Genomic DNA, 12,353 nt, shown 5'->3' with positions numbered 1-12,353 from the left:
GACGAACTAAGTCAACGATTTTTTTTTTTGAAGTATATAAATTGTAGTCGATGAGTCAATGATGATAGTTGATTGAAGTGAAATCTACAAACACATCCATTACAATTTATTACTCCTAGTAGAAATTTCTTAACGCATTAACTTTCTTTTGTCACTGTGAAATATAAATCCATTCATCATTAAAAATCTCCAATCCATACGGCACAATTTAGAACTATTATGTCGCGCTAGAATATGAGTAGTATTTATATACTTTTTAATATGTGAGTTGGATAAAATTTTTATTTTAATAAAATATGAAAAATGAAGAGAGATGATAGGGGAATTAGTGAGTTTGCAGAGATGTTTACATTATTAGAAGTGTAGTTGGATTTTTAGAATTAGAAAGTAAATACTTTTAAGGGACAAACTAAGAAAGAAATAGTTCATACTCCTCTTTCAGGGATGTACGAAGGGAGGTTAGTTTCAAATAAAATAAGAGTCTCTCCTATTTTTTAGTAAAATTTGAATTGGGTTTCATATCTACAATACATACCGAAATGAAAAACAAAAATTCTAATTGTGGACAGTGGGAATATTATTTAATTGAATATAGAGGAATTAACTTTACATGCATATCTCAATATATATGCAATTAACATTAGTTATTGGATATAATAGTTGGTTAATAAATACATTAACTTTAAACAAGACTTCCTCGATTGAAAACCATGTACTTGCAATCAAAGGATTTTGAATCCCTTATCGATTTTTCAGGACATATTTCAAAATTAAAGGATGCAAATTAACAATGAATTATTATATGACATTATATATGTGGAATAATCAATTATTATTACTACTTATATTTATTAATCCAAACGAATAATGAATTGTTCAATGTATACCACCACACCATGAAAACAGATAACCACTCTAATTAATACTGGTAATAAATAACCATTCTAATTAATACAGGTAATTTTGTCTACATTACATCTGATTATGAAAAAAAATCACAAATACACAAACCAGGAAGTTGTTTCAAGGAAAAGTAGATGACAACAAAATTCAAGAATTACTAATAATCTCAATAATGCCGCTACCATTGTTATCATCCAACAATGATATGGAAGCATTTGAATCTGTAGCCCAACTTTCTTCTTCATTTCCTGCCATATACGTTGGAAAATTAGGAATCTGCAGATGATCTACATCACCTTCTAACATCTCCAATACCTTACTCATTGATGGACGATTTTCTGGACTCATTTGTATGCACCATAATGCAACAATAGTCATCTTCCGACCAATGATTCTATCGTCATTTTCATCAACATGTCCAATGTTAATGTTCATACCTTGGTTCAAGTGGTCATATATCCAGTTGGGAAAATACTTACTAGATTCACCATTGTTCCTTGTCAAGTCTTTGTTCAAGTTTAATATTTCAATCAACAACATCCCGAAACTATACACATCAGCCTTGTAAGATACTAAACCAATACCTCTATTGATAAGTTCAGGAGCAACATATCCTATGGTTCCTCTGGCTGCCGTCAGTGTCACTGTATCCTTGTTTGTGGAGCATAATTTCGCCAACCCAAAATCTGATATTTTTGCGACAAACTTATCATCAAGCAGTATGTTGTGAGGTTTAATATCAAAATGCAAGATGCGGAAGTCACAACCATCGTGCAAATACCTGATTCCTCGAGCCACTTCAACTATAATCTTAAATTTCATATCCCAATCCAATGAAGAGGCTTTTTCTCGATTGAAGACGTATTTATCAAGCGAACCATTTGGCATGAAATCAAAAATGAGGGCACGCTTGGATCTTTCAGCGCAATATCCAACAAGTTCGACAACATTTACATGATGGATCCTCCCAATAGTTGCTATTTCATTGATGAAGTCTTGCCCATTTGCTGCGGATTTTCCGAGCAATTTGACTGCTACAAGATGGCCACTTCGAAGCTTTCCTTTGTAAACAGAACCGTAGCCTCCTTGGCCTAGTTTATCTTTAAAATTCTTAGTCATCTTCTTTATGTCCAGGTAGGAATACCTTATTGGAGCCAGCTTGTTGTCACTTTGTAGGAATGACTCTACTCCCTCGAAAGAGGACAAGCGCCTTCTTCGGAATTTGTAGATCAAAAACCCGAATATCAATGGACAAATGATTATCTTATGTGCCAAGATAATGATTCCAGTGCTGAAGGCTGAGATAACATGGAAAAACAAATCGAATTATGTATTGTGATACCAATAAAATTGTGCTAAAATAGATTAGTGTAACTTCATGAAGTAGAAATGATAGGAAAACTAATGCAAATTATAATATTGAAATTGTAATTCAACGTACCAGGGAACATGAGGAACTGGATTTCATTCATCATATACCCTGAATAAAGAAAAAAAAAATTGAATCAAAGAGTATAAGGAGAATAATAGATTTAATCCTACTAGTTAAAATAGATATGATGAATTTAGAGATTCTTACGGCTGTGGATGAGAATAAAGAAGAGTGTTAATCCAACTCCAGTTCCGATAGTTATGATAAGAAGGGGGTTTAATGCTGCGGTTAAGCAAACTGGAGTTTGTTTTGGAGACAAAATTAGCAATCTCATCTTATCCATTGTGATGATAGTGAGACATAATAATTAAGTACTCACCTATAATTGCGGCACAACACGCGACAACCTCTGCAGATGTACATGCACAAACACAATATATAATTAAGGAGACAGGATTAACAGAGTTGAAATTCAAAGCCATCACACTAAAATCTGTTTGCATTAGGTAGATGGACTAATGTAAATTACAATTTAAAATAGTTAGTACTAAAACATGAGTATACCAATTACTACATTGTAATACGCTGCTAATCCCAGAGGCCTATAGTAGTAGTCTTGAGAGAAGTAGTCTGCGAATTAAAAAGGAACATTTGAGAGATTAAGAGAGATAAAAAAAAGAGATAGTATGAAACTGAAGATTCTTACAATATTTTAGCGTTACCCACAATGACGCATTATAATATGATAGTAGTAATACAACTGCAATTCCGATGATGATTATCGCAGGAAGGCTTACCCCTGCAATTATGAAAACTAGAAATTCCTTTGACAAAATTAGATCTCTAGTAATCTTATAGCCACTACGAATGAATCTTGATTGAAGTGATAAAATTGGTAAATGAGAAAAAGTAGGCACCTATAAAGGCCAGAGGAATAAGGAGATAGCCTGCATATATATAACCATTAATTAGGCAGTTATATACAGAGTATGTTGTTAGAATTCAAATTACGAATCCTTACGATTAGGAGTTGATAAAATATATCTGAGTTTGTCTGCATTTTTCAGAATAAAAAGTGTTAGCAAAGATGAAATTATACATTCCAAACAAGATTAACTTTCTTACCCCATATTGTGGATTTTTTTTCATCGGAATTATAATAGAATTCGAGTTCAAAGCCATCCAAGAGATATTTGTGGATTTCTAATAGTGAAACATTCTCCAGATCCAGGAATTTTGACCTTGATCTCGGCACTCTTAGATCTAATGTACACATATGTGGTACATCTGAGGCCATGATGCGCCTAACATTTATATAACTAGATCTGGGATGTGATAAATTAGAAGCACAATCTTGAGTTATATCTATAAACATGGATGAATTTTTCAACGGACCGGGGCAGCTAATGAAGTAGACAAACCCTCGTAGAGTTCCGTAGTATGGATAGGGATCTGAGAAGCGGATGGGGAAAGAGCAGATGTCATCGTTGTTTATGGAAGCATCAACCAGCTTGATGGTGGAACTTTGGTAGTTGATGGATTTGACAAAGTATTTGATAGAGTTTAGATAGAGGAATGTGACATTGGTTTCGCAGGTTAGTTCGAATTTGGGATCGCCACAGTGGTTGTGGTCGCCCTTGAGGCGGAAAGGAGAGCTGATATTGCGAATTGCACCGCAGGCAGAAGGACTGCACTTCTCTGCATCAGCAGAATGAATTAAATGGAGTGAGAGAATCAAAGTGGTGAGGAAGATTATGAGCTTCTGAGTTGTGATCATGGCTGATTCACCAATAAGGCAACACAATATCTGTAAGCTCACACTCGCACAACCTCTAATTATATACTACCATAATCATCATCTTTTCCAAATTTGTCATGTACACTAGTTTTTGGATAGACGAAGTCAACGTAGGATATAATTTTTTTTTTTTTTTTAAATTCATGTCAACTAGTCAATGGTCATAATAGATTGTTGAGAAATGGTTATTATGGCTATCCGAAATTGAAATATTAGTTGTAGTTTGTGGACAAGATATTATCAACTATCTGCCAAACTTTTATTTTATTAAATTTAAATATATTTATCATTTCAAAATTCTTACTCCCTCCCGTCTCATTAAATGTCCCATATTTTCTTATTTGGACGGTCCCCAATAAATGTCTCATTTCACTTTTACCATTTTTAGCAGTGGATTTCACATTCCACTAACTCATTCTCAATCACATTTTATTACTCCCTCCGTTTCGTCATAGTTGAGACGAAACTTTTTGGCACGGAGTTTTAGAAAAAAATATTGGATGTGTTAAATAAATAGATAAAGCAGTAAGAGAGAAGAAAAGGTAGAGAGAATAAAGTATAGAGTGAATAAAGTAGAGAGAGTAAAGTAAGAAAGAGAAAAATGTTACCATATATAGAAATGACTCAACTTTGAAGAAACTTCCTGAAATGGAAAATGACACAACTATGAAAAAACGGAGGGAGTATAAAACTATTATATAAAAGTAGGACTCACGTTCCACTAACTCTTTTCTATCCACTTTTCTTCACAAAGTCAAATAATTTTTTAAAACCCGCATCAGTCAAATATGAAATATTTAATTGAGACATGAAAGAGTATTATATTGTGTCATTAATTCAAACATTTGTACATGGTGTAGTGGTACTCCCACTTTCGTCACTAATAGTCTCTTTTAAGTTTGGCATGGATTTTAGAAAATATAAAGGAAAATAGAAAAAAATCTCTTTTAAGTTTGGCATGGATTTTAGAAAATGTAAAGGAAAATGGAAAAAAAAAGTGTAATGTGAGGCTTATATACAACTTCTATCCTAACTAAATTGACTCAAAATATTTAATCACAGAGATTAAGATACAGATTAAGATATTGTGTTGAAAAGTAGAAGAGAAGAATAAGGTAGGAAAGATAAAGAGAGAGAGAGTAAATTAAGTGATGAAATAAAGTACTAAGAGCACTCCCAATGGTGTCGGCGAAAACTCGGCGATTTTTCGCCGAAAATCGCCGAGTTTTCGCCGACCAATGGCGTGAAATCGGCGAATTTTCGGTGTTAATTCTCCCGAATTAACGCCGGCTCCCGAAAAAACGTCGGTTTATCGCCGGATTATCGCTGACCACTGTGGGCGATAATCCGGCGATAAAAATATTTTTTTTTTTTTTAATTTACACCCCTATAAATACACACCTTCTCCTCATTCTCTCCCCATCCTCATCCCTTTTCTCTCTTCATTCTCTCCCCATCCTCATCCCTTTTCTCTCTTCATTTATTTTCTCTCTCCATCTATATTTAATGAATTCTGAATCATCTTCTCATTCTCGGTCCGACGAGGAGATATCTCATTCTTCTTCCGAAGAGGAGGTACCTCCCGCTCCCACCGGATGGGATGTCGTGGGTTTCGCCAACAACCCAATCAATAACTATATCTCCCGTTTCATACAAAGCGAGATTGCTCGAATGCAGCAGCCACCCCAACAGCCAATCCGCAGGCGGCGCCGATACATCCCCCGCGACCACGTTGGTGGGCACGATCGGCTGTTCGCCGATTATTTTGCTGAGGAACCACGTTATCCGGCAGATGTATTGTTAGGTTTGGTATACTGAAAAGCATGTTTCGAGCAGTTTCGCGCGAATAGAATCTTGCTTGTATACGTAAAACTCTACAATCCACTTTTAACCCGATTCAGTATTATTCGAGCAGTCTCGCACGAATAGAATCACTATTATTATTACATTGTGTTTGCTTGTGCATTTATAAGATGTTTTACAAACATTTAAATGCATAAGAAGTAAACAAAGTCTAAGTCTTTTGCTTAGTAGACCGGTTGTGGGCGTCGTCCACTTTAAGGTAACACGGTCAGATCTATGCAATGCTTTGCAAAAGAAAAAGAAGAATTTCACAACCTAGATAGGCTTAGACTACCTATCGTGAAAGGTTGCAATGTCAGTCCGTATATTTCTAAGCCTTACTGAAATAAGATGACATTGGTGTGGTATAGCACTGAACGGATCTAACAGCAAGACTTGCCTTAGGCTATCTACTGAAAGGCGAGGTCTTGATAAATATTTATTTCTTAATCAATGTAGGTTAGCATTGAGCATACGGTATTGATTATGCACTGCTTTGACTTATCAAATGGTGCGGGTTTTTCGTAACCCAATAATCCTGATATATTGGGTAGTGGTGATTAATATCTAGCGGTGCTAGGATTGCTATTATGTTGAAACGTGCACGAGGTGAGTCTCGTTTGATAATGTCCTCAAGAGGAGCTCGAACAAAGTTTTATTATTCGGAAAACTGGCCAGTTGGAGTTTTATTACTCTATGAATAATAAATAAATGTTTCTTGCTAAGTCTACTCTTGGAATTAATAAGATATTAATTAATTAAGTCCATAGCAGACATTAATTAATTAATGGACATTTATATCTTAAGCGCGGGAAATAAATAATAAAAGTGGAAACCCGGATTACTTGTAATTTCGGATTTGGATGGGGAGAGTTCAATATTACTTCTGTAGTGGCTGCTCGTAATATTCCAATTATAACTTATATTAAATTGTGGGTTCAATTTAATTAGTAAAAAGTAAATTGGATGAGCCCATATCCAAAACCTTCCATAGATCCCTGTCTGGGCCCATAAGGAACTTAATATAAATAGGAGAATAAAGGAGACAGAATGATCACAATTTTATTTACTAAAATTTTCGAAAATTTCAGCTCTCACAAGCTGTAGGAATTTTCGAATTCCTCTCCTATTCCAAAAAGGATTTCTTCTGTCTTCTTTATTTAAGTCCTAGTATTCTAGTAAGATCAGCCCACACTGATATTGGAGTACAGTTCGGGAACCAGAGAGAAGATCCGTGGTCTAGTATTGAAGATCATCGTGGAGAAGGCGCAAGCAATCGTCGATTCTTTGGAGAATCAAATCGGTAACCCTAAACCGTAGAATTCATGTTTTAGGATTTACTTTCTTTGAGCATGAATTATTTGCGTTCTAGCATGCAATTATCTGTTTAACATGTGAATTGATCAATCGCATAATCGGTCAAATAGATCCTTATCTGATTTATTTGTTTTGTACAAGTCTTCCGCTGTGCAAGGGGCTCCAAACCCCAGCAATTGGTATCAGAGCCAATTTTTGGCTCTGATTATGTGGATTAATTTCATGTTATGTGAATTGCTTGAATGCATGTGTTTCTTCGTTTTTGCGTTGTTTCGTTTTGTCGATAGCTTTTAACGTGATGGAACCGAAGAAAGCATCGCACGTGATTAAATGTGCAAAACCCCATGTCTAGAACAATTTGAAACTAATTCCTAGATTGAATTTAAGACTCAGCGTATGGTGGAAACCTTTTCCAGTAATCATAGAGTCCAAATTCATGGAATTAAAATTGCTGTAATGATTACATGCCCTTTTATTGTTTTCTAACCACTGGATACGTGAATTCTTCATGGGTGCGTTGAGGAAAACCGCGATCACGGCGAAGCAGCAGCTGCGACGCCGGGCAGGCGATCAGCGAGCCGAAACTCCAGCGGCACCGGTGGCTGCAGGAAAGGCGTGAGAACAGCGCCGGAGACACGGACTGCAGCGACGGTGCGACGACGCTGCATCAGCAGCGACGGCATCTCGCAATGCAGCGCCGGAGCTGCGACATCGACGCAGCAGCGTCGAAGGAGTCGAGCAGCAGCGGCGTCGCAACAGCGACGTCGCAGTGACAGCAACGTCGACATCGTCCAGCGGGCACCCCGGCGGTGCGAGTGGGAGCCTCCCTACGGCGGCGGCCCGGACTCGTGCGATGTCACCGTGCACGTTTCGGTGAAGATTGTTTCCAAATTTGATTAGGATTTCCAAATCCTTGGATTCAATTTTGGAAATAATTCAAGATTTATTTAGAATTAAGATTTGAACATATCTTGTGGATTTTATATATTATATAAGATTTGATTTTGCATTAAATCATGGATTAATTATGGATTTTATCCTTATTTTATGGATTTGTATGGATTTAAAATCCTAGATGAATCCTAGCTAAATTTGGATAATGAGAATCTAACTTTTTATCTATATTCTATGGATTTGTATGGATTTATTCCTAGACAAATCTTAGTTGGATTTAGATAATAATAATATTATTTTATTCTTATCCTATGAGTTTATATGAATTTGATCATAGATAAATTCTAGATGGATTTGGATAGTGATAATGTAATATTTTATTCTTATCTTATAGATTTATATGGATTTGTTCCTAGATAAATCTTGGATAGATTTGAATAATTCGAATATAATATTATTTAATTCTATGGATTTATATGGTTTTACTCCAAGTTAAATCCTAGATGGATTAGGATTAATATTAATATTGATTTATTTTATCCTATGGATTTGAATCGATTTAATTCTATTAAGACAAATCCTAGATGGATTAAAATAAGTATTAATCCAAGTTATCCTTATCTTTTGGATTTATGTCCTAGATAGATTAGGATAAAGATGATATATAAGAAAATCCTTATTTAATTGGAATTAGATAAATTAATTTATCTAAGACATCCTAAGTAATGTTTGATATATTTTGGATATCTATTCTAAATAGAATTAAGATTTATATAAATCTCGGTTGATGGGATTTTATTTTTGTCTTATGGATTATGATGGGATTGTTTCTATCTAGTAATATCCTAGTACGATTTAAATAATGATAATCCTAGATCAACGTTATCTTGAATTGTAGGATATGATTTTATCGAAATAAAATCTAGAATAATCCTAAATGGGTTTAGATAGTTGACTCTATCTTGATAAATCCTGAATAAATTTGGATAATTATTATCCAAGATAAAACTTAATTATTTAATTGATTCTCCCTTGACTAGATTAAATAATTGTCGATAATTATCCTGTGTGTTTAAATGCCATGCATTAAATGGACTTATCTGTTTATTTGGTGTTTATCTATTTTAAGTGGATTATCTGTTTTATCTGCTTATGTGATAATTATGCAAAAACCATACTAAATATCTAAGTGATGATTACAACAAGTGCGTTGTATACGGTCTCCATCGGTTGGACTGCCAAATATTGTGAAGCCGATTTTCTAATATTATCGCCACCTACAGAGTAGGGACAATAATCCTACGAAAACAGCAAGTTCATAAGGGCGGACTTCTCACATAATAAATAGAATGAACTAGAAAGTGGTTCCCAATATTATTGCCACCTGCAGAGTGGGGACAATAATCCTAAGGAACTGCGAGTTTCAGGGTTCAATCAGAATTTATGAGATAGCTTGATTTTATTATCAACACATGAACATTGTTATGGGAGTGTGTTGTAGAAATAAAATTCTGTAATGCTAAATCTGATGGTCGTGCTTAGGCAGCATTAGGCGTGTCAACCTCCAGAGGAGGAAGCTATTGATACGTCGGTGTTGTGACCAGGAAAATTGTCAAAATTTTAATGCGTATTAACCTCCAGAGGAGGATACAATTTATTAATTTTGCTGTTGTAAGATACATAATTGTTTTGTGGTTATTTGTGATTATGTATTGAGCATGAGTATGTGATAATAAGTTTATTTGCCAAATCTTCATTATGTCATTTAATATTTGTCTGTGATCTTTAAAGAAAGTAAACTCGAATGCCTAAATTATGTAGACCGGAAACAAAAATGGATAAGATTCTCATCGCTGAAAGCTTGGAGTTTATACTCAATAATTCATGTCCTCCATTTCCTCGACATAATTCCACGAAGAATGTTCGAGAATGCATTATGCATTTACTTGACAAGCTCTTTGAGGAATAAGGTCAAGCTATTTTCCTTTAAGTAGCTCGACAAGTCTTGGTTAATGACGATGAAAGATGGATATCAATAGAATCTGTCAAGATGATTCGATTGGAATATCCTAGAGTGACAGAATGTTTTGAGGATCTTTTGATCACTTAAATAGTTTCTGACACAAGTCATCGCCTAAAGTAACAAGAAATGACTATAAGAAAGTTTAACTGAAAAGTAGAAAATCTTCAGAATAATAGTCGTTGTGTTACTATTAGAGGAAAGTAACATGATAGATGACGAATTCATAAAGGCTGAATTTTTCTTAAGTCCTAGTTCTTTTGAACAAAAGACTAGATAGGGAAATGGGAGAGCCTGAATTGTTATCAAAGTTTGTTTAAAGCGAGAAAAGATGCTTTGTGAGTTGGATTGACCTATTTTATAGAAGGACAATGACTTACATGACAATGCAACTTCTAAGTAAGAGATCTTGATCCAGTTAGGTTTTTTGTTGCAGTGGGAGCTATTAATGCTCAACTATTGTTTTATGGTTGATGCTTAAGGCATCATAGTATTAAAATAATATAAGTGCAACAAGGTTGAGTATTCAACAACACATCCACTTCTTAATCATTGAATGATAAAGTATTTATGGCTCTTAGTCTTAAGGCCAAGAAAATACTTAGAAATTGTTCGAACTGATCTAGACTATCAAGATTTTAACATTTCGTTAAATAGCTTGACAGTTGAGAAAGTCTGTTTAATGCACTATGAGTTAGAATCATTTGATTTTTCAAGAGATTCAGAATACTTATAGAAGTGCAACATAGAAAGACTAGCAAGTCTTAATGGTTTACACCATAAGAAGATGAGCAAAGGGTTATGATCAGTAGTGGGAGTCTAATCTCCACTAATGAATCCAAGTATTCATCTAATGAATGGGATAGTTATGTAAGAAGGAATCGAAGTCTTACTAAGACAAGTTTGATTAAGTGATGAGTTGTACTCATTAAAATCTTATCATTGATGGGATAAACATTAAAGAAACTACCAACATCAGTACCTTCTACAAAACACGAGTTGTGGACTAGAGCGTCTCTAGTCTAGCACATCTCAAGGTGTAATGTTGTTCCAACACGTGTTGGAAAAGTGTCCAAGAAATTGGAGTTGAGTACTGAGGCATGTTTTAAGGTTTGTCCCAAATGATGTAAGGTTATAAGTTCTGTAATCTTCAAAGATATAATTCTTGTATGAAGATCAAGAGATGAACTACAAGCCTAACAGCGTGATAACTCTCAAAATAAAAAGAGAGATATTAGATTTTCCACATTACCAAGAATCCATACCATTAGAAACTATTGCACTAATAAAATCAACTTCAGTACCTAAGATTGTACGAACCATATCGTAGTGGGAGCGTTCCACTGGAACACGACAAGTTCATGGGTCTAAGAGTGTCGTAAGACTCAGTCTTAGATTAACTTGAACATAATCCCTTTAACTACAATGTAGTATTGGTTAATTTGGATATTCATCCTCGAAAAAGGTGATAGATTCCAAACTACAATCTAAGATAGACAACATGTTTTACAAGACTTGCAATACTACCTACAGGCTGTGTCAGTCAGTGGGAGCAAGTATCTTTGCAAGTGTAAATATGGATCTCAAATGGCTAGACAATGATAAACGGGTTATGCCCAAAGAGAATTATCCTCTCGTATGTCGTTGGGCCAGGATTGATTCGATCCTATTGTCTATCAGATCTTGCATAAATTAGAATGTATGTAATATGATTGTCAAGATAGCTTTCTATAAATAGAAGTCTTGAGGAAATCATCTAGTAGAACGTTCTAATGGATATGTAATTAAGGGCAAGAAACGCATGATTAGAAGCTTATATAGACCTTCGTGGTCTTAGGCAAGCATCTAAATCAGAGTATATGTGTTTTATCAAAATTGTCAAAAATTTGTTATTTGACTTGTGTCCTTAACAGTGCTATAAGCACGAGGAAGTTGAAAGCGCATTACATATGGTATTATCGGTACTCTACGATGATGAAATCTATAAAAGTTGCAAACAACTAAGATTGACATCTGGCGTAGGAAACTGGTTGTCTACCCAGTTTAAGATAAATGATTTAAGAGAAACTAATTACATTCTTAGCATTTAAGTCCTTTTAAGATGCTAGAAAGAATGTTAAGATTCTCTTAGGAATCCTATATCTGCACATTGCTTGGAACATTTAAGCATTAGTAATTCCATGAAAAGGTTTATACTTCTCAAGATG

At 34.8% G+C, this 12,353-nt stretch overlaps 1 protein-coding gene across 2 annotated transcripts; it reads right to left on the bottom strand.

Annotated features, from left to right (window-relative positions):
* Window positions 1-897: 897 nt before the first annotated feature.
* LOC125213824 (LEAF RUST 10 DISEASE-RESISTANCE LOCUS RECEPTOR-LIKE PROTEIN KINASE-like 2.5) lies at window positions 898-4,089 on the bottom strand. Of its 2 annotated transcripts, XM_048114569.2 has the most exons (9): window positions 3,401-4,089; window positions 3,297-3,329; window positions 3,193-3,222; window positions 2,982-3,089; window positions 2,840-2,905; window positions 2,655-2,684; window positions 2,483-2,572; window positions 2,345-2,383; window positions 898-2,201 (listed from the first exon to the last, which is right to left on the bottom strand). In XM_048114569.2, the coding sequence occupies exons 1-9, from the start codon at window positions 4,050-4,052 to the stop codon at window positions 1,051-1,053; spliced, it is 2,199 nt and encodes a 732-aa protein (XP_047970526.2). In that variant the 5' UTR covers window positions 4,053-4,089; the 3' UTR covers window positions 898-1,050. The 2 variants fall into 2 exon arrangements, with proteins under 2 accessions (XP_047970526.2, XP_088924600.1); XM_089068474.1 differs by lacking the exon at window positions 3,297-3,329.
* Between the last annotated feature and the right edge of the window lie 8,264 nt (window positions 4,090-12,353).

The sequence above is a fragment of the Salvia hispanica genome, chromosome 3 (genome assembly GCF_029641045.1).
Source record: "Salvia hispanica isolate PSC_SH4W2 chromosome 3, Shi_PSC_v1, whole genome shotgun sequence".
NCBI classification, from domain to species: domain Eukaryota; kingdom Viridiplantae; phylum Streptophyta; class Magnoliopsida; order Lamiales; family Lamiaceae; genus Salvia; species Salvia hispanica.
Note: the sequence above shows the minus strand (reverse complement) of the source record. Positions and strands in the feature narration are given on the sequence as shown.

What these genes read in the sequence shown, in the direction of transcription:
- LOC125213824 (XM_048114569.2), bottom strand. Translation starts at nt 4,052, where the DNA reads ATGATCACAACTCAGAAGCTCATAATCTTCCTCACCACTTTGATTCTC. An exon ending in GTGGGTAACGCTAAAATATT is followed by an intron (nt 2,906 to 2,981) that starts GTAAGAATCTTC and finishes TTTAATTCGCAG; the next exon opens with ACTACTTCTCTCAAGACTAC. An exon ending in GTATTACAATGTAGTAATTG is followed by an intron (nt 2,685 to 2,839) that starts GTATACTCATGT and finishes GTACATCTGCAG; the next exon opens with AGGTTGTCGCGTGTTGTGCC.